Genomic DNA, 25,357 nt, shown 5'->3' on the forward strand with positions numbered 1-25,357 from the left:
CAGCTAATTCTGCGACGTAAACAGAAGCAGGATTATCGAGCTTATGGGAGACGGTTAAATTGTTATTGAAGATACCGAAGCCAGTGGACCCATCAAGAAGTGATCCGTCAGTGTAGAACATATTGTTGCAGTTGATGTTTCGATATTTATTGGAAAAAATTTTAGGGATCTGCTGCACGCGTAAATGATCCGGGATTCCACGAGTTTCTTCTATCATGGATGTATCGAAAAACACAGTAGAATCAGAAGTATTTGATAAGTCGACACGATTTGGAATATTCGAAGAAGGGTTAATATTTTGGGACATGTGATTGAAATACAATGTCATAAAACGGGTTTGAGAATTAAGTTCGATTAACCTTTCAAAATTTTAAATCACGGGACGGTTCAAGACCTCACATTTGATTAGAATACGAGAAGACAGGCTCCAGAAGCGGTTTTTCAATGGTAGTACTCCAGCTAAGATCTCCAAACTCATCGTATGGGTCGATTGCATGCAACCCAAGGCGATACGCAAACAACGATATTGTATTCGCTCCAGTTTGATCAAATGTGTGTTTGCTGCGGAGCGGAAGCAGACGGGTGTTTCTGCTTTGTCTCAATAACAGACAGTATCGTTGTTTGGTAAAGCCTTATAAGGTCTCCTGGGTGGGCTCCCCACCATTGTCCGGTTATTGTACGAAGAAAATTCAGTCTTTGTTGACATTTTTTCATCAGATACCTCACGTGACAACCCCAGGTACTTTTAGAGTCGAACCAGACACCAAGATATTTGTGTACCAAAACCTGAGAAATCGTTTTACCCATTAATTGTGTTTGAAGCTGAGCAGGTTCATGCTTCCTAGAAAAAACTACTATCTCAGTCTTCTCCGGAGAGAATTCGACACCTAGCTGTAAAGCCCAAGCAGACAAATTGTCCAAGGTATCTTGCAATGGTCCTTGCAAATCGGCAGCTTTGGCTCCTGTAACAGAGATTACACTGTCGTCTGCAAGTTGTCTTATCGTGCATGAATTTGCCAGACATTCGTCGATGTCATTTACATAAAAGTTGTAAAGAAGGGGGCTTAAACATGAGCCCTGGGGAAGACCCATGTAGCTAATGCGAAAAGTTGCCAAATCGCCGTGCGTAAAATGCATGTGCTTTTCGGACAACAAATTGTGCAAAAAATTGTTCAAAATTGGAGAAAATCCTTGTCGGTGAAGTTTACCCGAAAGAATGTCAATAGAAACGGAATCAAAAGCCCCCTTAATGTCCAAGAACGCAGACGCCATTTGTTCTTTGCGAGCATACGCCAGCTGAGTATCTGTTGAAAGCAACGCAAGACAATCATTCGTCCCTTTGGCACGGCGGAAGCCAAATTGAGTATCTGATAGTAGACCATTTGATTCGACCCAATGGTCTAAACGACGGAGTATCATTTTTTCCATCAATTCCCGGATACAGGATAGCATTGCAATCGGCCTATAAGAGTTGTGATCAGAAGCTGGTTTCCCTGGTTTTTGGATGGCGATCACCTTCACTTGCCTCCAATCCTGCGGTACAATGTTTTGCTCCAGGAACTTATTGAACAAGTTCAACAAGCGCCTCTTGGCATTGCCGGGTAGATTCTTCAACAAGTTGAATTTGATTCTATCTAACCCAGGCGCGTTATTGTTACAGGACAGGAGGGCAACTGAAAATTCTGCCATCGTAAAAGGTGATTCTATCGCGTCGTGGCCCGGAGACGCATCGCGAACAATGTTTTGCTCAGGAACAGAGTCCGGACATACTTTCCTGGCAAAATCAAATATCCACCGACTTGAAGACTCCTCGCTTTCGTTGACCGTTACGCGATTCCGCATTCTTCGGGCTGTGTTCCAAAGAGTGCTCATCGATGTCTCCCTCGACGTCTCGTTCACGAACCGACGCCAATATCCGCGTTTCTTTGCTTTAGCCAGGCTTTTAAGCTTGGTATTAAGCTCCGAATACCGTATATAGTCGTCGGGTATACCTCCCTTCTGGTAGGCCTTAAACGCGTCGGATCTTTGCGTGTAGACATCGGAGCACTCTTGGTCCCACCACGGAGTGGGAGGCCGTTCTTTGATCGTTACGCCGGGATATTTCTTCGTTTGGGCTTGCAACGCGGCGTCGAGAATCAAACCCGCGAGGAGGTTGTATTCTTCAAGTGGTGGATGATGTTGAATCGACTCGACCGCTTTTGAAATCATTTCCTCGTATAACTTCCAATCGACATTCCGTGTGAGGTCATACGGAATGTCAATTGGTCGCATGCGAGTTGACCCGTTATTAATTGAAATAAGAATAGGCAAATGGTCGCTACCGTGAGGATCGAGGATTACCTTCCATGTGCAATCCAACCGTAGCGACGTCGAACATAAGGATAGATCCAAAGCGCTTGGGCGCGCTGGAGGTTTCGGGATACGTGTCATTTCACCGTTGTTTAAAATAGTCATGTCGAAGTCATCGCAAAGGTTATAGATTAAAGAGGAGCGGTTATCATTGTATGGGGAACCCCAAGCCACGCCATGAGAGTTGAAGTCTCCCAAAATCAAACGTGGCGAGGGAAGAAGTTCTATTAAATCAAAGAGCAACCGTTGCCCAACCTGTGCTCTGGGAGGAATATATATTGAGGCAATACAAAGCTCTTTACCTTGTATTGTCATTTGACATGCGACAACTTCGATGCCTGGAATCGAGGGGAGGTTAATACGATAGAAAGAATAGCACTTTTTAATCCCTAAAAGTACTCCTCCATATGGGGTGTCTCGATCAAGGCGAATAATATTAAAATCATGGAAGTTGAGATCAACATTTGAAGTAAGCCAAGTTTCACAAAGGGAAAATGCATCGCATTTGTTTTTATTTATCAAAACTTTAAACGAATCAATTTTTGGTAAAATACTTCTACAATTCCACTGTAAGACAGAGATAGAATCCTTCATATACGCAGTTGAATTAGGCATCGAAGGATACAATCGCTGCAAGGAGGGGCCATTGGGCAGTCAACTGCTTCAAAAATGATCTAACTGTTGGGAGGAATGCTGTAAGAAAAATTTTAATTGGATCGGGTACATTGAAATTTTCAAAAATCCAGTCCACAATGTCAGAAAATTTCACTAATCCAGAGGTTGTTTCATCAACTGGGAGTGCAAAAGGAACCACTGGGGTTTTAGATGTTCCTGGCAGTGCTGGGAACTCCTTCTGGGACTTTAAATTTGCAAGCCCAGGAGGAGTTTGCTTCGGTTTTTCCGCAGCACTGTTTGGTTTGTTCGTACTTTTCATTACACTTTGGGAAATCTTAGGACCTTTACGGGGAAGTTTAGGAGAAGAAACATTTTTCCTCTTCCTAGACTCCCCAGGATTGGCATAAGATGTTCCCGCTAATGAATCGTCAGAATCGGTTTCATCAGAGGGCAACAGATCAAAGGGGTTCGATGTTATGGTAGAAGTGGTCACGGTCTTCTTCAGCATCTCAGCGTAAGAACGCTTTGATCGCTCCTTAAGTGACCGCTTGATTTTATCTCTGCGCTGCATGTACACCGGGCATGTGGAGAGCTAATGCTGGTTTTCCCCACAGTGAATACATTTTTCAGCATTAACCCTGCAAGAATCTTCCGCATGAGTCTCCCCACACTTGCTACATCGTGCCTTATTGCAGCAGTAGGCGGCTGTGTGGCCTAACTGCTTGCAATTGGTGCAATTCATAACACGGGGTACATACAATCGCACAGACAGACGAACCCGGTCGATCGAGACGTGGCTAGGGAGTGCATATCCGGCAAACGTAACGCGAAACGAGTCTGACGGAGTGTAAACTTTTTTACCGCCGACGAGAGACATGGACCGCAATTGCTTACAATCCAAAATCTTCGCCTGTGTTTCGGTATTTTTGAAGCAACCGGTTGCGCTTTTTAGGATACACTCGACAGACAGACTCGAATCGGTTATGACACCGTCGATCTCCTCGTCTCGTGCGGGTATGTAAACGCGATACTCGCGTGTGAAGAGCTCAGAGCAAGCAATAGCATTGGCCTGTGCCAGATCACTGACCACGACACGGAGCTTGTTAGGTCGGACCTTGGAAATTTCGGTCACGGCCTTGTACCCCTTCGTCAGGTCTTTAGAAATTTGCAGTATGTTTAATCGCTTTGAATTCACTCCTGCCTTTGGACGAAAATAAACAGTATAGCTGCCCTGTTGAGATCCGTCCGGGTAAAGCCTGGGGCGAGGGGGGACTGGAGAATGAACAAGGGAGGGGGTAACAGAAGGGTCAGGGTCAGGAGGGTTCGGGGATGGTGGCACGGGAGGCGAGGGATCTATATCCATTGCGCTAAATGTAGCGCACTAGCGCACTTGCGCCGACAAGAACACGTACCTCTTTACTTCTTCCTTCCAGCAGTGGTTGTCCGATCGCTCGAAGCTGCACCCAAAGCAGCCAGCAGCACCAGTACAGCAGCACCAATACAGCCACCAGCAGTGAGCCGGGTGTGAGATCACTCAGCACAGCGACACGGACTCGACTGTCAACTGATGGCCTTGAATAATACACTCTTTTGTTTGGCTATTCGTACACACGAACCGGATTGTAATAGAACGACCACTTTGCACGTCCGTTTCTGTCGGGTGTTCGACGCGGAATGGGCATTTGTATTTGTTGTTGGTGTTTTAAAATCACATTTTTCTTTCGCTTTCTGTATAAGACAGACAAAGTGTAATTCTGATGTAGCTCGAAAACCAAAAACGAACAGTTATAATGCGAAAATTTAGTTCTGTTATATAGCTACACCGCAAAACGAATGCGATATTAGTGTACCTGCTAAGTTCAGTGACAGTGGAAATAACTCTGTGATGCCATTACTATTACAGCTCGAAATTATATACTGCATTCAATCATTAATCGTTTATGTTTTCTGAAATTTCTTTGTGAGCGGATAGCGGCCACAAGTACTACTCTCCTCAAAGCATCCTTCCCTTGTGTGCTTGCTGGGAAGACTCGCTTATCCTCTCTCCCACGAACCCTCTTGACTATCAAACTCAATTTCAGCGCGAGACCAATCGATAATTCTATTTTCAGAAGATACACACAAAACAAAAGCTATGCAGATTTACTACCCTCTTCTGAGCGCTTTTCCACTCTCATAAACAGTGGAGCAACGAAAGCAACAGAGTACTCATGACTATGGCAATAGCTGCACATGAATAATAAACCTTCAACCATACATTCAACAACCGACAGGCGGGAATGAAATCATTGCAACAGACAAGGCAGCGGTGAATTATGGAACACGCAAACTGTAGAATGGGCCTTCATTGCATATATTAACTGGTCTCGACGAAAAAAAAACTCAATTTCCATCAAAAATTTATTTCGCTCGATTAGTTTAATTTGTGAGTACCATTTTATGACCGTTCCTAATAAATTGTACGCACAACGTAACTAATATCAGTGACCTGATTTCACAGAGGTTTTTATCATTTTTTTTTAAATCAACCACACAAATATTATACACATGAACAAGCAAGTTCTTACCATTGGTGTTTTTTATCAAATAAAAATTTAATGATTTACAACTTTGCCTTAAAATCATATTGCTCAAACTTCTTTTTTCATACTTGCCTGGCAGTTGAATTCCATTTTCGCTTTCCAACTTTCTGCTTATCTTTATCCTTCACAATCGACCAGTGTATTTTCGATGTTTTGTGCAACGTAAGAACCGACGATCATCGCGTAATGGAATCGACCAGTATTTTTCAATCTTTCTCAACTCCGGTATATCGACCAAATTTCACTCCTTGAGACCCGAAGTGACACCATTGTCATCACACCACTGGTTGTTAAAGTTGGGTCAGAAAAGGTAACCAATCCTCATACCGAACCGCTAATAGGCAGCAATCTTTCGTAAAAGCAGTCCTCTTAATAAATTTCATGGTTCAGGTCACGAAAGTTACGAAAATATTGCTTTTCTGTCCGCAGAAACAGATTGCATGCCAAACGTAACATTATTTCGGGAACTTTCACCTTTTTTTATTTTACTCTGCAGTCTTCTGTAGTATATAGGACTGCAAAACTTTATCTATGTTTCTCCATTTCTCCAATAAAAACTTAGAACTTTGTTGGAATGGATGAACTTTCGAAATAGTTGTAGGAAAAAAACGGCTATAGTTCAATAAATCCATCCATCTAGAAAATAGGTCAAAGAAAAAACTACCTTTGCCTTAAACTTGCAGGACAATACAAAGATTCCAATTATTTATACTTCGAATCTAAACTTCTCGTGCGATACAATAGTACCCACATAATTTCGTACCATAACATCAGATCGCATTGGGTGCACGTATCACTCAATTTTCAATTAGCAAACCTGCCATTGGAAACCAACTGATTTCGTGTAAAACATCGCCCTCTGTAGCCTTCCACAAAAACGGAAATGAAGTACCTAACAAGGCAAAAAGATGGACGAGCAATTTGGAACTTGGCCTCCACAGAGCCACGCGAAATGAAAATTTGTTCGTTTGCTTGCCGCTCTAGTACCTTTTTTCCTCTTCAGACTGACGAGATTTTTTTTTGCTTCACCACAACGGTACGTCAACAACATTGCAATAACATCATAACGATGTTTACTTTTGGCAGTAGATTTTCCCATGAATCCTGTTTCGGATTTTCCGATCACGTAAAACCGATTGCAATGGAGTGATTGAATTGTGGATGTACTTCTATTAAGATGGAAAAGGCATTGGCAACGGTGTGTTGATTATGGTGATTATGGTGAACTTTTCTATACAAAAAAGCGCTGTTTTTTGTTTGCTTTCGCACTGACCGTAAAATTTTTTACGCTGCCAGTTAATTATTTCACCCACTTTTTGTGTGCTTTGAATCACTGCGTTGAAAGCAAACGCTTCATTGGCATGAAACATTCAACTGAGTTTTTGTCTAACTTTACATAACACATTAATGGTCTGTGTAATCGGAGTGTATTTATATTTTTATTGCAAAAATAAAACAAAGGAGGTCCAATTGGTTTCTATTATAAGTTTGTTAATAACAAAACATGTAGGCAGACAGCAATTGATAAACTGCCTAATACAATAACAAATCTAATAATTTATAAAGCTTATTTCAAATAAATTTAATTTGATTTTATGTAACGTCATCATCGTGTTCATCACATGCCTAAGGTTTCCAAATTGAAGTTGTGTGTATCCATGTGTATCAATTCACAATCTAAATGCATATGAAAATTAGACACGACTCATTAAATCGGCACAATAGGATAAATTAGCACAGACATATCAAATTGGTTTGCAGGTTTTTGACATTCGTTGGGATTACAAGCTTGCCAGAGAGATGCCAGTAAGTAGCATGCATACTGACATCACTTCCATAGCAAATGTTGAAAGAGACCATGCCACTTTGTATTCAAATTTACTTCTCTTATTAGCATCTCTTCCAATACTATTCGATTTACAGGTGCTAAACCAGTCTAAAATAAGAATCCACTTGTAGCACAATTTAAACTGGCACAGCATATGAAACCTCTTGTTGAAGTTCTCCCCTTGTATATTCGAATTCCTAGTATATACGAATTCTAATTCGATGGATAACGTATTGCAAAACAGTTTTTCGAGTTCGTTGGCGTCTTTTTTCGTGGAATAACACTTTCGACAAAAGCGAAAAAAATGTTGTCCTAAAGCTCAAAAAAGTTACCCTAAAGCTCAAAACAGTTGCCCCAAAATGATTATAGCTTTTTAACCATTTCTGTAAATTTTGGTGCCCCTAGTGAATGCAGAAGAGCGTCAAAAGACCGCATAGTAATTGCTGGCAGGGTTCGTCGCTTCTGCGTTTGCTTATGAAAAAAATTAAGGTCTCTGCAAAATATGTCTCCAAAATTTACAGACATGTTTAAAAAGCTACACGGTGACAAAAAAGTCCGGTCACACTTTTCTGGGGTCGCCTGTAGCCTACACGTTGCATCTCTCTGGTGCCATCTATATGTCAAATGAAAGGGTTAACTTTGCTGCCCAAAGTGGCAGAGTTTCGTTTCTGTGCAGTTGGTTTACATTGAGTTGTGAGCCATGGCAGAGTTAAGAGCAGCTACCTAGGTACCTAGAGACCGGAGGCACCGAGGACAAGGCACGATCTGGATGACCAAGGTCTGTGAGAACTCCAAGGCTGAAAAAGATTATACGAGACCGGATTCGCCGGAACCCCGCCCAATCTGCGCGGAAGCTGGCCAGGAACCTTAAAATGAACCGAGAATCGATCCGCCTGCTTCTGCGCAAGGATTTAAAACATACACCGTACAAAAAACAGGTGGTTCATGGGGTTACCAAAGCTACAAAGAACAAGAGGTACCAACGGTCGAGGGAGTTGCTCGGTTGGCGCGCAAATGACGAGATTATTTTTTCGGACGAGAAGTTGTTCGTTTTGGAGGCAACGGTCAATCGCCAAAATTATCGAGTTTGGAGTGTGAGCCTCCAGCAAGCTCCTGCGGACAAGCTGAACGTTTCCCGGTTCCAAAATAAGACGTCAGTTTGGGGAGCCATTTGCAAGAGAGGTAAACTGCCTCTTATTTTTATCGATAAAGGGGTCAAAATCAACGCAGCGTACTACCTGGACACGGTTTTGAATAAAAATGTTCTGCCTCAAGCTGAACTATTGTTTGAAGATGATTACTACTGCCTCCAGCAAGATGGCGCCCCATCCCACACCGCAAAGGTTGTTCAGGTGTGGTGTGAGGAAAACTTGACCGATTTCATTTCGAAGAATGAATGGCCTCCGTCGTCTCCGGATCTGAATCCACTGGATTATTTCGTGTGGGGATACATGATGTCGAAGCTGAACGACTATAAAATAAAAAATTTGGAGCAATTGAAGCGAGTTATCACGAAAATCTAGGACGAGAAGCCGATGGAGCACGTGCGCGCCGCTTGCGACGACTTTCCGAGACGTCTGAAGCTGGTTTGATCAGAGAAAAGTGGTGTAATTCCGAGATATCGTCTGTGAAGTATCTTTATGAGTTACTTAATAAAGCTATGAAAGCCAGATTCAGATTTTCTTCTTATTCTTCGAAATATTGAGATTTTCCTGTGTGACCGGACTTTTTTGTCACCCTGTACATATAATCTTTCATTTTTTCCCAATTGAGTTAAAGGACAAAACCTGTCCCTGGTAACAATATTGGTTTTATCAAAATGTTATAGCGCTCAATACAGCCAAAACAGCGCTATCAAACATTGATAAAACTTGGGGTTACTTGGGGTGTTTACCAGTGTGATCAACTTTAAACATCAATAGAGTTCACATCTTGATTGTTATTTTACCTGAAATAATTGGAAGTGATAACAATTATTTCACAACAGTTTCAATAAATAGATATCCAGATCCTCTACCAAGTTTAAAACGCAATGTCTATGGCAAGCAGAGCTAACTTCTTATAAAAATAGTTCTTTGTAACCAATAAACTATACTCGTCAATGCAATATTTGAATTGAGAACCCCGAGCATGTGTAAAACCAGTTACTTTGTGTGAAAAAAGCATCGCCATGCACAATTTGCGAAGTGTTGTATATACTCTCCGATTACAATATTCATCACGCGTCAAAATATAAATTTATAGACGTTGAAGATTGTAAATCACTCTAACTTTACTAAAATTTATTTCAGTTGCTTAGTAATTAAAATAATCTGTAGATGTTTACTATATAGTTTGAAGATTTAACAATATACTTTTTTGTCAATTTCCGTACAGACACTCGTTTGTTATATGGTGATAAAATTACCAACAAGAATGCTCAACATTGTTAACACAATGGGTACAATTCTCGACGGAGAGTACTGTGGGTGGTCCCAACAGTAGCACGATATTGACATAAATCTCTGTCTCATTTGAAATGCAAAGCAAACAAAAAAAAAAGAAACAAATGCAATTAAACTCCACTTGCCATACTGCGAGTTAATAATAGAAAATGTTTATACTGACAAGTGCGATAATGTTGTTTGGTGAAGGGACACTGAAATGGCACTATCCTCTGCAGATTTATCGTGCCATCAGCTGAGCGCACCTGTTCATCTATATCACTCTGTGACTGCACCTGTGGGAACAGACAGCTTGTTGTATCATTATAATGCATTTTTCATATCCCACACCAGACTTGACTTGTTGTTTGACTTTCTAGCCTGCAGTTAGCTCTTCCGGATGGACCATAAGGGCAGGTCAGAGAATCCGGAGTAAGCGCAACAGCTCAGAAGAATACGTGTTCTCTAGCGAACACAATTCATTGTTATAAGTGCACATGCAGAATTGGTTTAGTTTGTGCATGTGTGGAAAACAAGTGAAATCGATTTTCATGTGAATATAGAAGTGTTTACGTGAGACACGGAATAAAAAACATAATGATAGTATTCAACACTTTTGTTTGAAACCTTATACCGAGCTGAGAAACTACTGAACTTGACCATGTATAAAACATGCATGCTTTAACATATTGTGTAAAATAATTTCGCCACTATGTTTTCCAGTACCGATAACGGCACGGATATTCGAGTTTCCAGTTTTTGTGCAAAACGCTGCAAGGATACGATGAAATTTCAACAGCGACGGTTCACTGTGAATTAGACTCTAATTTGTGGGTTGTGGTTACTCACGGCACAGTAATCCAAAAGTTTCGCAATCACGATAGTTGCATCCCACCCAGCACGCCCACATCGCTTTGTCCCTACATAACAAAACGTAAGCCGGGATTGTGTCTGAGGCAGCATTCGTACGCATACAGCTACATCAATCACGAGTAATCAAGCTATAATACACCGTGCCTGTCGGCTTCCCATGGAAGTAACCTTATGCCACTTTAATGATAATTTTGATGGATAGAGCTTATCCACCCATGCAAATTGTTTCGTGACTCACGAAAGCCCTCGAAAGGTGAACACTTTCGGCGGCTATTTCCACTATAACACTATTTCCACGGACAAACAAGGCGATAAAAAGCGAAACCGATGTTTAGATTTTCCCCAAAAATACCCTAGTAGCATTTACATACCTTGACCCCCGCAGACGACATTTCAAATGGAAACCTATGAAGTTTTTTATGTTGTCACATTACTTTGATTCCCCTAAGGACGAAGCAGGCCAAACAAACTAAGTGGCCGGTCTTGAATATGCCATACCTTCTCAGAAGTGGGTCACCTTTCAGTCTTCAAACCTCTAACTAAGCACGGAATCTATTTTTTATTGTTTGAAGAAAAAAATTTGATAAAATACCGAATAATTCGTCAATCTTAATTTTCCACCCGTGACCGGTTCGGCTAGTAGAATCGTATCAAAGTATTCGAAGCGTTAAAAATATAGGTGTACCAAATACAAATGGATAACGATGATTATATTTCTACTTATATATAGTTACCTATGGCATTGCTCATAAACTTGATAACAACAACGTAACAAAGCTAGCTTACGACTCTTCGGTGCCAAGCATGTTTTGTAGCAACTGTTGCCGTTTTATTTTCAGTTGTGGCTTGATATTAAATCGATTTCACTCTGTCTCGTTTATTTTGAAAACACATTCAACGTTTAAAGAAAATGGTGTTTTTCTAATTTCGTTATAGTAATTTGGAAAATAAATTCGAGATAAAGCGTTCCGGTTAAGGGCGAAAGTATTACTCGATTCTAATTTATACGAATCTTCCCAACAACATTATCTAGCATATTCAAGAAAATTATCAATTTTCTGTTGTTACAAACAACGGTATATTGTAAAGTAGATATCCGCATTCTCTAAAGACTTAATTTAAAAAAGTGGACTATCTTTTTACTTCTTCAAAATTGCCTGCGCTTCGAATTACCAAAAGTTGTCTGAACAGAGTATATTTTATAAAATCTTCACCTTCGGGATCTTTTGAGCCTTTTGAGAATAATTTCATTGAAAAAGATAACTAAAAAGACGTGTTATGAGAACCTTTCGAACAATACTCTCCACGCAAAGATGTGGAAAAACATAAATTATATTTTTGGAAAATCTGTAAAATCGGATTCAACATTACTTGTTGTGAATGGTAACATTTTAACCCATAACGTAGCAATATGCGAAACTTTTAACGAACTCTTTTCTAGTGTAAGTCAACAAGTAGCCGGTACTGGACGTGGCCGGCACCGTTATCGATCTATACAAAGCGGTAGCTACTGAATTGGTGTACACTGGAGATGGCAAACTAATCCCAAGTAGCCATGATACGCGGTTCTTTGTGCAACTTCATTAACTCAGATCGATCACGGAAGAGCAACTACAAAATGTGCGGTCGTCAAGCTCAGCTCAAAATATAGTCAACAATTAGCCGGTACTATAAGCAATAACCCTTCAATAGATCCCTGTTCAAATTTTACAACGAGTGTCGGCGTCTATTTTCTTAGCCCCAGCTTCTGCAAATGCAGGGTCGCTGTTGATCCATAATTTGGTACGAAATAAAAACTGTGGCTTCGATAACATTTCCCCTTATACTTGAAAGTTCATATTTAAACGCTGTTTAATAAAATTACTTCTCAATAAAACTAAACCTTGATAAACATAGTGTATAATACAATCTACAGTATGGGTTTTTAGAAAGCAAGTAGTACATCTAAATTGGTGAACTGTTAGACGATGTTAGCTTAGGAATACGTTCTAAACAAGTAGTTGGTGCCCTATTTCTGGATATACGGAAAGCATTCGACACGTTAAATCTCTTAATTCTATTGAATAAACTCGAACGCTAGGTATTACTCTCCCAGCTGGTCTCGAGGTACGATGCTGGCTTAACAAGCCAGTCGTCGTAGGTTCGAGTCTCGGCTCGGGAGAGACTGTTAGTGTCAGTAGGATCGTAGCGCTAGCCCCGCAATTGTCCTGTACACTCAACAGTTGGCTGCGAAGTCTGTGTATAATAAACAGAAGGTCGAGTTCCGATACGGAATGTAGCACCAAGGCTTTGCTTTTTTTTTGCTATGGAAAAGGGGGTATTGCAAACGATATAATCTGTAGTTATTTATCAGAAACAAACGTTTCTATTGATCTGTGTAAAAGTTCTTTGGTGCCTATTGAAGTGGGCGTCCCGCAAGCAAGTATTGAGTTCCGGAACGTCTCGTAAAATGGTTCTATATCCGTGTAGGGTCGTTTCTGTTTCGCTCAACCTGTGAATCGTCGCATCTTAGTGCTCCGATTTTTCCACTTTTTGCCGATAACGTTCGTGGTTGTGGTAGATGCGTGAACGTGTGGATGATCTGTTTGGTTTACTTTATGCGGTGAATGGTTGTAGAAGAGAGCGACACGCCTGTGCTAGCGCTGCAATGTTGTTGTAATAACTAATTTCAATTCAAGTATTCAGCCGCAGAAAGGAGCATAACAACAACTATCGATGTGTTACGAACAAGTCACAAAAAGGCTCAGCATTTTTTAAGAACTCAATATAATGGACACTTTCCATATCTTTGAATCCGCTTTTATTTTATTTTTCGTTTTTTACGTTGAAAATTTGAAAATTTCAGCTATGGACAGCAGTCAACCGATATCTTCTTTACATGCCCTACTACTTCTTGTTGTATTTCATTTTTATCAATTTCACATTATATGTACATGACCATATCTATATTGTTTGGATAACTTTATATGGTGACTGGTTGTGCTGCAATGTTGTTGTAATAACTTACTGCAATCAATGTTTTCAGTGGCTGGTAGCAGCACAATAACAACTATTGAAGTGTCTTGAATTAGTCTAATATAAGTATATCTTTTTTATTGTAGCACAACATGAGAGGAAACTGGCAACAAGGCCGATTGTTTGTGCGCGTTTTTATCTCCACGAAATTTCTTCATTACAAGTGTGTTTTGCGCGAAAATAAATGGTGAATTCAACTAAAATTACTAGTGTTGGTGTTCCAAATAACAGAACTATCGGAATATGCAGCCTTAGGAGGATTTCGTGCGAGATAAGTGATATGATTTATTTAGATTTTTTCTGTTCAAGTTGTTTGCGTTGGCATGGCATACTATATGCTCAATTGCAATTGTTTTTTGACATGTAGGCGGCGTTGTATTTTCTTGCTTTGATTATTGACGTGTAGAGGTAGATTCATACAGATCTGTTTTGTATGTATTTTTGGTTGAGGGTAGAGGAAAAATAAACTAATGATTTACTAAAATGTTTGTAAATAAACAGAGGCTGTCTTGTTCATACGAATGCGTCACTTAGCACATATTTTTAGAGTTTCGCGTTTTGTGTTCAGGAGAACACTGGACTTTGTCCGCGTAGGTTTTATTTGGCAATGTTCAACTTGGAGGTGAAGCCCCTTTAGTCAGCCTAAAGATTGATTTGCTACTAATGAAAGTTACGTCAAACCGGTGGATAAAAATAAGCATGTAACTAAATTATTAAGACTCTAAGCTCTACGTATTCATTCACCCACAACCACAAAATAAAAAAAAGGAAAATTGTTATAAAAATTCTAAACATTCAACTGATAAAATACAAATTAAACTAAAAAGTCGGTAAATCACAATAGCTTCAGCTCTTCGTAGCTCTCAAAACTCATACCTATAATATAATCAATTATCGACCCGCAACATCTAACAGATGTATCCCAGGGTCTCCCTTTCCTACTAAAATTTCCCATCTCACGTAACATTTATGAGGGCACGTAGAGTTCTCTGCGGTTCTCTTAAGTAAATGTTGGACTAACATTCCTTTTCCGTTTCCCAACAGTTGCAAGGACGTGGCCAGGGCGGTAACAATTCTCTGGAGTCATCAGACCTTTGTTTAGCAACATTTGATTAGATCCCAAATTTCATGTTGCTGCTCACAAACGAGGGTAATTTGTTCTCGTAAACAGAGTGTTGTTGCTGACACCACCTACGAAGTTGTGCAGCTGTTTATGCTATGCTATGCTATCTTTTTTATTGTATCACAACATAACGGACACTTTCCATATATTTTTGAATCTATTTTCAATATTTTTTATTGCATTTTATGCGTTAAAAATTTGAAAATTTCAGCTATGGAATGCAGTAAACCGAAACCTTTTTTTCATGGCCTAATACTTATTATTGTGTTTTATAATTCAGTTTTATTAATCTCTTATATCATATCTATATTGTTACATTTATCCAAATAAATCATGGTTATATCACTTATTACAGTAAATCCTGATCAAAACCCACCCCAATAACAAAAACTCCCTTCCGTGGTCTTTGTAGAGATGTAGAAGTATACACGGTCGCTAACAGGGCACAGTACATTCTAACATTCCTTTCTTATTGTAGGTTTCGTGCGGCACTGGCACAACTCGGAATTTATAGTTCCAAGAGAAACTGGATTGAAGAATTAGCCTTCAAAATTATTTTTATCACACCCATGAAAACTATGAGCAAGTTTAAATCTCTTTTTTACCATCTTTGAAGCATGTTTTTGTTTTTGATTTGAATTTTGAAGACACGTCAGCTTATAACTCAGTTTTTTTTGTGAATTTTGAAACGAGACTTTGAGAATGTGAAAGAGAGAAGTCGTTCTTTCAGTTGATTCATTGTTCAATTTGAGTGGTTCGGACCAATCACGGAGTAGCAACCATCAATATGTACCGAGCCATTGGCATCCCTATACCGAGGAAGTGAATGACAATGAACTCATGTCCTGGGCTCATTTGTGCCCACTGTCGGCTGTCAGAAAAAAATGCATGAAAAGTGACGGTGATATGCCATCTCGTGCACACATACGTTGAGATGTTCGCCCTTGAATAATGTCGCGATGCCATTGAGCTGATATGTGCAGTCAAAACTAATCTGAGCTTATGTAATTTATAGAGCTTAGTTTACTAGAATTGTTAATTATTTTGATAAAGTAGTGAACTAGTGAGTCCCACAAAAGATAATCACAATTCACTGGGACGTCACATCAGCAGAGCCTTACCCTGACAGGATAGCGTTTGCATTAAAAAATGGGCGGAATTTGCCGACTTTTCATGGGTTTATTTCCACACGCACTGACGAAACTACCCATGCAGCATCAATCGTAGTAACCCATGAGTTAGCAGAGAAAAATTGACATCTCTATCACTCGAATTCTAACCGTGATGGCAGAAACAAGAGCTACTCCATTCAGATGTGTGCGCGTTCAAAGAACGGTACCCCGCCGCCTCGAGTACGGAGATCGTGCGGCATTTTGTGAATACCGGGTACACCCGTTTCGGTATCTACAACATCTTGGCACTATTCGACAACAATCAGAGCATCAAACGAAGCCCTGTTCCGGACAAAAAGCTCCAAAGGATTCTAAAGAGAACGACCAATCGGAAAGTGGCTACATCGCTCGTGCTCTTGGCCGGGAAGTCGATGCAACCGGCCTGTACCTGTCGAACATGAACATACATATCAGGAGGCGGCAGTCCCGTCCACTGGTCTCGGAGGCAATAACGCAGCGGCAGCGGCTAAATAAGATGATCAACCCGATTCTCACGGCGAATCGCGACGTGAAGTGACGAGATCTATCTCACCCTGGATGGCAACGACTGGCAGGGCACTTCGTATTTTACAGTGAAGCTCATTTCACACATCAAGTTCTCCAAGAAGGAACTGCTGTGGTTGTTCATCAGCGAGAAGGGGATGTCAAAGCCGCTCTTCTTTCGCTTCGGACTGGCCGTGAATGGGGAAATTTATAGTACGAAGTGCCTGCTGGGAGTTGCGTCGTTTATCATGGAACAAGGGCAAAAACGCGGTGCTCTAGCGTCGGCACAATACTCGAAGCGATTGTTGGAGAAGATGGAACGGCTGAATATCGATGTGGTACCCAGGTCGGCGAACCCACCCATCGTCTCTCAGCTGCGAATCGAGAATTTTTGAGCAAACCTGAAGCTTAAGATCTACTCCAACAATTTTGTCACGAAAACTGAGGAGGAATTCAAATACGAAGCGAAGAAAGAACTCAAAAACATGCATACACGCATGTTTTCGTCCGCCATGGCGAATGTTCCGGTTAAGTGCCGGAAGGCCGCTAGCAAGGGCGTAGATTTTTTTTCAAGTAAGCTAGTATAATACATTGCAGAACTCCTTAAATAACATTTAAAATATTTACCAGAAATCAATTAACACCATAGAAACAATTTTTAGAATGCAATCGATTTTTTCAGTAATCAAAGAGCCTCAATACCACTGTGCTACAAATGAAAAAAAAATGCAAGAACTTCTGAAGTGACCTAGTTGTAGGTCTTGTTGAGTGTAACATTCGCTCATACTAGAAATTTTCGAAACACCCCCAAAATCTGAAGTTATGGTCAAAATACTGTTTTTTGGACCTCAGCGCATATAATATTTTTCAACTCAGTCGTTTATCAACCGATTTTCAATATTTAAGCAGTTCTTGAAAGAAGACAAAGAGAGCATTCAAAATAAATGCAGGTTGATACTAATATAAATAAACATGTTGAGTTATTTATGATTAAATCTAATTTTTTAGACTTTTTCACGCAATTTTTCAATTTTATTTGAAATTTGTCGTCTATTTTTGTAAGAAACATGCCACACATATACTATAACTTTGTAAGTATTTTCAATTCCGGATCAAATGGAAGTAGTTTTGTGAGAATCAGTTGATATTTGGCTAAGTTATATATTTTTTAAGAAAACCAAAATTTTTGGCTCCTATCGCATAATTATTTCACGGAGCTACAAATGATGAAAAAATGCAAGAACTTTTGATGTGACTTAGTGTGAGTTGTAGCTTTAGTCAAGTGTTACTTGCGCGTTTACTTGAAGTTTTTCAAATACACCGAAAAATATAAGTTATGGTCAAAACCTTGTTATTTTACCTAAGCTCACATTTTTGTGTTTAATAGCGTTATTTTTCAACCGATTTTTTATATTTTGTCTGTTTTGGAAAGGCAAAAAGTAGAGCTTTTGAAACATATAAATATGTCTAAAAAGTTTACCTATATGTGATGAATAGTTTAAAAATAAATAAACTGGTTTATGTTATTTTCAATTTTTTCCAAATTTAAGCATAGTTTACAGTTCCAAGCGAAGTGATAAATTTGACAAGTGAAAAAACGTAAATTTTCGCTTGAGAAATTTGTCGTGAAAACCCGTTTGTGGAACACGCAGTTGCGCGACAATGAACACACGTATGGACATCATGCACAATAATTACACAGCAGAGCTATCTGCGATGCATTCTACAGTTTGTTTTTTTGAGCGTGGCAGAAGAGGAAAAGAGATTGGGAGGAAAAACATAGACTGCGTTGCTCGTGCCGGTCGAGTTTACTCTGGTCGAATTTGTTCTCGCGGTGTAGCTACACGAGGACTACACTTTTGCCCGGTAGGTTTTTTTTTTGACGTAGGACTACGTCTTTGTTTTCTATACTAGATTACACTTTGTGAAAATGAAAATGAAACTGCCAAATGTTGCGTCAGATTTCAAACGGTTATAGAAAGCGAACGACTTAATGCATCTTAGTCATTTATATGTCGGTGGGAAAGTCGAAGCAACCCATGACCGAAATCGGACGCAAAAATTTTTCGCTCGCATGTTATATCGGAAGAAAAATTGTTTAATTCAGTTGTGCATGTTCGTTATAGATGTTATCGCGGAGTGAGATTATTTTCTTAAAATTGTTTTTTCTTGGAAAAGTTCGCGGATGGTTGTGCGAGGCCGTGATCAAGATTGGCCAGCTGGTTCCTGCTTTGAAATCATCACATTGTTTGGTGATTTTCGGTTATTTTACACCTAAAGAATTGTTAAACATATATACAGGTGTTCTATTGAAATGTGCTGAGTGCGAAAAGTGTGAAGTTCCACAAAAAAAGTGAATTTAATTGTGAAAATTGAATATTATTGCGTTGCTTTTTAGATTCACCAAAGTGTTTATTTTTTCTTGTTTTTTTTTCTATCGCTGTCTTGGCGACGGTTTGAAAGTGTGGAGTGTGTGGTGTTATAACATACAATAAGGAGAGTGTTTTTCGAGCAGCTGCTCCACATAGTTTTATAGTGATTGAATGCTCATAAGGGATTTATTCATTGGCATAGTGCAAATTATATTTGGCTTGTATTTAATTAAACTTGAAGTGAAAATTTGCCAATAAGATCAAAACCATGCATCGCCGTTTACAGTGTTTATGTGCTATCTCTTTTCAACGAATGAAATGTTGTATGGATTGACAACTTCCATTTAAAGAAAAGTCCAAAAACGATGAAAACAACTGGAAAATGAAGAGATGAAAGCTAAGTATACGTTTTGTCTTGTCTGTATTGTAAAGTGATATTTTGATGCTTGTTTCTAGTTTTACTTTATATGAGAAAACAGATACAGAGAGATTTTGATTTCATCGTTGAAATTGTGTGCGCGGTATTGTTTTCCGCAGGGTTTCAGTAACAAGTTTTATTTTTGTCCACAAAGTGTTAGTGTGGTTTGTGGAGTTTGGAGTATGTGTTTCTCAGGAATCATATGCTTTGATTTTTTGATTGTTCTAGCTTTTGACCAGTTGTTTTACATAATTTGTTATATTTATGACTAGTTCGGCACTTTGTCAATAAATTTAAAAATATATTCAGGCTCATATGTATATTTGCTTTTATTAAATTGTTGAGGCTTTGGATGCATGGAACATTGCCAATTTTCATATTTATTAGGCGTATTAGGCGTACATTGTTAAGAGATAATCGACGTAAACGCCGAGTTCCTGCGCGTATATGTCGGCCGAGGGGATTAAAGCGGTTGTTCCTAACGCTTCGGTGTAAACGCGTATTCAGCCCGGGCGGGTTTTGCTGATATATGGACTTCCGGCGTGTGGTGATTTCGCGAAGTGAACCCAGATATTTCATCATATCTTTCTCATCTTCATCAACGTTAAGTCGGAGACTGCTCGCGCGTTGCATCTAAATTATTACATCGGAAATCGAAGTCGATTTCGTTCAGTCGATAAATATCATTTCAACCGCCGCGTCGGTACCTTCCATGAGGTCGTATTATCTACAGATGGATCAACAACGCGCAATAGTTTTAGGTATAAAGAGCATCACCTTACGAGGAGATATACGGTAATTTTAAGTTGCCTCGGTTTAGTCAAAAATCCTGTATCCTCGCGTACGTTTTATTGTTGAGGTGTTACATTGTCAAACTAAATAAGTTCGAATCACATTATGAATATCGTGGCGGATGTAATAAACTTGTAGACGCGGCACTTGTTCTGAAGAACCCGACATTAGCGCATCGTTTACCAAAACGAACCCTGCTGTATACCTTCCCCTTTATCCAACATCCCAGTGATTTCTCATGGAAGTGCAGAGGTGTTCTCGGCTTCCAATAAAGCGAGTATCACGTCAACATATTCCTATACAAACTCCTTCTTTGACCTGCATTCGGATGCGGCCGGCGCTGGTATTGCCTAATATAAAGATTTAGGTCACCTGTTTTTACACATTGAGGATGCATGTTGGTCCCAAACATCTGTTGGTCTTTGTGTAATTACAGCTGATCTGGCAATAACGGAGTAGCAACCGCGGGCGGTCAATCATGCTCATGCTCAAAACCCGTTTGTGGAACACGCAGGTATTTCACCAGTCTGCAATTTACAGTTTAAATGAAGCGAAATTCACGAGTTTACACTCCGAGCGAAGTGAAAATTGGCTGCAACTGACAGAATATAAACGCACGCAAGTTTTCGCTTGCTGCTGCTTTTTTCACTAGCGTTTGCATGCGTGAAAAAAGTAAACCCAAGTGAAAAAGATGAGATCCACAACCTTCGATTTCGCTGGATCGAATTTGTTTCTGAGTCTTTTACATGCGTCCTGAAACGACACAATTCACACAAAAACAAAATACAAGGTTAATGATACTCATTCAGTAATCTACGTCAAACTACTGAAACAGAGCCAAAGAACAGAAACCATAAACAATTCGTGCGCACGTGACTGATAAACGAGTATCAATAGTCCAATAGTCCATGCAAAACATCTTGCATCCGTTTGCGATGACCTTTTCAGGATGCCCCAGTAGGAATTATACCTAACGAACCGATAAGAAGACGGAGCTCGACACAAATTGTTTAAAACCAAGCGAGTGTAAGATTATTCATTATTTATCAACCATTCTATTACTGGAATAAACCCTATCTTGCATAGAAGTCAAAACCAGCGAAAATTGGAACGAACAATTCTTCTTCATGTATACAGTATTCTGCACTCGACAGCGGTACCGACGACGGTAAAATTCAATGAAACAGTTTTTGTTGTTATTTATATAGGTATTTGGAGATAACGTACATACAAGCGCTCAATAATAACCGCTAGTGATACTGATTTTTTCCCAATTTCGGGAAAAAAAGAGCGATAAAAACAAGCTGAAACTGAAATCTCACTACTCTCTGAGTGACGCTTGAAAGCAGGTACTAAGGCTGCTGCGTAAAACCGTAGAGCGTTTCCAACCCGAATGACCGGAAAATACACAAGTTATTATTCGAACTTTTTTGATTCAAATAAAACTTTGCACACGTATTTCTGTGACTGAGCAAAAATTAGCTAAACTGAGTATTTTATAAAAAGGGTGTGCATTTTATCACGCTTCATTAAAAGCATAGAAGCTCGGAATGCTTCGGTTGAATATAAAACTGTCTACGGGTACGTGTAAAAAAATTGGCTCAAATCGAATCCACTCGAAATTGCTCGGTTTTTGGTAAGGATTTGTTGAACATATATTGCTTAAAAGTTGAACTTTTAGTTCTCTACATAGCATAGAAATGAACCATTTTAACTGCGTTTTTATATTAAACACATCTACTGAACAGGTCGCTTGAACATTAGGACATTTTATTTTTTATATCCCGATTGTTTGTGAGTTACATCTGAACGAGCAGGGATTTGTGATTCACTTCACAGTAAAAGTTCCTGAAATAGCAAGAAATGGAACGTGAAAAAAATATATTTGTTCAATTCTAAATCACGATTATGAGTCTCTTTAGTCAATTATTCACCTTAGCTATATCTTATCCTACAAAAAATGAACGGAACGTAAATGCCAATCACCAACACTATGAGTATCAAACTTTTTCCCAAAAAATGGTTTAGAGCTAACAAACTAGAAAACAATCAATTTAAAAAAAGCAGTAAATGCGTCTGAGAGCATTATTTTGATGATTAAGCGATTTTACAATAAAAGTACAGGTTTGTTTAAAATAATAAAAATATATTTTCAATGTTTTTCTGACAGAAGCCTAACGACCTACACCTGTAAAGATTGATAGAAACAATTCTGGCATTCAGCTCACGCTCGAGCGAGGAAAAAGTTTCCTTCCGGCATCTATCAACACTTCAATTAAGCATTCATCCATAATTTTCCTCATGCGGTATATCATTGCGAGCAAGATAATAAAACTAGCCGCCAGGGCAGCGATATGCTGTACGGTAGGCAACAGGCAAAAACATGACGTCTGTATCTCCTCTATCTATCATTGTATTACACGAAGGGGTGAGAAATTCACGGTGTAATCCCTAGCGAAAATTACTCATAATCATTCAACGGTAAACAGAGGTGCAAGTCATTTCGTTAATGACCTGTCATAAATCCTACTCTCAGAGGGCAAGCCGTGCCGGAGTGTGTGGTGGTGGCGTTCCAGCGATTTTTGTAAACCTACGAATTCCAATTAATTGCGTCGTTTATTTTAGTTCTATTTTATGATGAAAAAATGTGTTGAATTTATTTTTATTATGAATCAATAAATGGATTTCCAAATAATAGCAGCATATTCCAGGGGTTCCAATATCGTGCTCCGCGGAGCACGGTGCTCCTTGAAGCTTTTGCTAGTACTTCACTGGGATTTAATAAAAACAAAAAATTGATCTATCAAACCGATTTTTTTCTGTCAGCTTTCCAAATCTTTTGCAGCGGTGCAGGTTTTTTTAATCAACGAGAAAAACTTCCTTAATCTTGAACTATTGAAACATTTTATAGCAAAAATTTGTATCGAATTGTATGATTGAATAATCAATTGTATTACAGTCACATTGCATAAAGAAAAATTATTCCTTTTTTATTTGGTTTTGCAAGTAAAAAAATAGCTGAGAAGGATGGAATGAGACTCGTTCATGCCTTTGCTAGAAAGTTTTTGACCGTAAATTCTCTTGAAATCCGATAACCACAGAACATATGTTACTAGACTGATTCTTTTTGTCGTTTTCGAAAGTTAATTACTTGACAAGTTTATTTCAATTTTAATTAGGAAATCTACTGACAATAGTGTGTCACTTCTCCTCGGGCACTGCTGAAAATTTTAATTTATTTAATTGTGCTCCACATTTTCTATTTTTGAGTCTCCAAATTTGAGTTTCACAACAAGTAAACCATTTTTAAAATCAATGATACTTCGAGGACGTATAATATCAGAATGTGTATCAATTTGGAATCAATGAAACATTCACAGACGATAAAAAGCGCGCTTATTCAAGTATACAGCAGGATGGATAATAATTCAGACAGCAATTTATGATTTGAAAAAATCAGTTTAGATTTTCTTTTTATCAAGCTAATCGTTATCAAGCAGTTCAGAAAAAAAAAAATTGAACAAAAAAGACAACAGCTGCAGAAACCTAACAATTGTTAAGCGCTGCCGCAACGATATTTTCACTCACCTGAGTCAATAGTTGCCATCGACGACGATGGCGAAATTGGTGGTTGCAGATTATCACTACATCGGTCCGCCTGCTGTCGATCCGTTTCGTTCGGTTCGCCGATATCAGACACCTTTGATTCCGTTGCTTTCCCACACGCCGCAGCGTGCCCACAGTTTTGCTGCCCGCTAGTCGCTTCGCGGCACACTTGACTTGAATCTTTCCACCCGTGAGCTACGCAGAAAACTTAAAGGTAATTTGCTTTACACTGCCTCTTCCGATAAGCTTCCGTTGCACATTCGCTTTTGTTTTCCTTTCTTTACTTATCTCGCGCTCTTTTAAGTAACTGAATGAAAATCCAAGCGACTTCTGCTGCAAAGCGACTTTCTTCACGTTTTTTCCGCTCTTTATGTTCACTTCCTTCCGCTGTTGATTCCTGATTTTTGTTGCTTTACGACGACCATTGTAAAAAACTTAGTGCCACTTGAGACTCAGACCTGTGCACCCCACCCTATCACCTGCCGGCTTCGTGATATGTCTTGGTTGACTTCTTCAATTGAAAACTTTGCACTTTACCTCACTACTTGTTCCATGTGTTTCCTCTTTCTCTACACACAGATGCTTTTTTCTAACTTTTGCTCCTGCTCGATTCAGCAATCCTTTTTTTTTTTCGTGCAACGAAATACGGCTGCTTCTATCAGAAATCCATTTCAATTAACAAGGCATAAGCGTCCACTGAACAGGTTCGAGGATGGAACCAGCACGGCCAACGTTGGGACGAAGCCGATGATTTACCTGCAGTAAAGCGATTGCCTGTGACCGGGAAAAAAGAAAGAAAAGGGAATGCAACATTAGAGAGAAAAAATCGTTGTATCTACTCGTACTCTATACTAAGATCCGCTGGCTATCACAGAGCTTTTATCATCATGCTGGACTGTTGCTATAACTCTGCTGCAACTGCTGCTGGCTGCATAATGGTAATGAACATATTATAAATTATTCAATTGCATACAAGGGAACCAGCAGCAACAGACTACAGTTAGTGTAATCAGCGTTCGCTTTAGCAGATCACTGAAATCAAGGACGTAGCTAGTGATTTACGAACGCAAGCTCATCAGTATAATTGATCCTGATTGATTGATTGCGTTTTTTGAGACTTTGATGTCGAATAACTATCGGCGATTAAACCACTAGTACCCACAATAAAATATAGATAGCTGTCCTCCCAGGCTCTAGTGACAGCGCAATTCACAATCTCCTTTCGCACTTTAAAGTTATTCAAACCTAAGAGTTCCAGACAAAAATTCGGTTAGCAAAACAATTCTACATACTGAAAATTGTTATGATACAACTTCTTCTATAACTTCAATTCTATTTATTTGGAAGAAATGGATCTCTTGAGCAGACTTTTTCTGTTACAGTGATCGATCAACAAAAGTATTTAGGAAAAGTGTAACGCAAGTAGTCGGTTTTCAATTTCAAACCTAAGTTCTCTGTACCCTCACATACGCTCCCGCTAGGGAAAGGTTCGTTATTTCTTACTCAACCAGCTAAAACCATATAGAAACGCGCCGGAGGTCTATGATTTTGGTAATGCCTAATGGTAACTGGTACGTACTCGTCTTGCATCATATCTGGCTTGCAATCATTACCTACGGGTTTTTACAGATATATAGGCACAACCCACCGCGGTAATATGCCGTATAAAATATTCCACTTGCCTTGGATCCCTTTCACGCGCAGCT

The 25,357-nt window shown here is 39.4% G+C and overlaps 1 protein-coding gene across 2 annotated transcripts in view; it reads right to left on the reverse strand.

Moving 5' to 3' along the window:
• LOC129733265 (calcium/calmodulin-dependent protein kinase kinase 2) overlaps window positions 1-25,357 on the reverse strand; it is a 187,277-nt gene that overhangs the window by 145,067 nt on the left and 16,853 nt on the right. For both annotated transcript variants that reach the window (XM_055695008.1, XM_055695007.1), the window contains exon 2: window positions 23,634-24,425. In XM_055695008.1, the coding sequence (XP_055550983.1) occupies window positions 23,634-23,652 (19 nt within the window). In that variant the 5' untranslated portion in view covers window positions 23,653-24,425. The remainder of the gene's footprint in view (window positions 1-23,633; window positions 24,426-25,357) is intronic.

Source organism: Wyeomyia smithii, chromosome 3 (genome assembly GCF_029784165.1).
Source record: "Wyeomyia smithii strain HCP4-BCI-WySm-NY-G18 chromosome 3, ASM2978416v1, whole genome shotgun sequence".
Taxonomy (NCBI): domain Eukaryota; kingdom Metazoa; phylum Arthropoda; class Insecta; order Diptera; family Culicidae; genus Wyeomyia; species Wyeomyia smithii.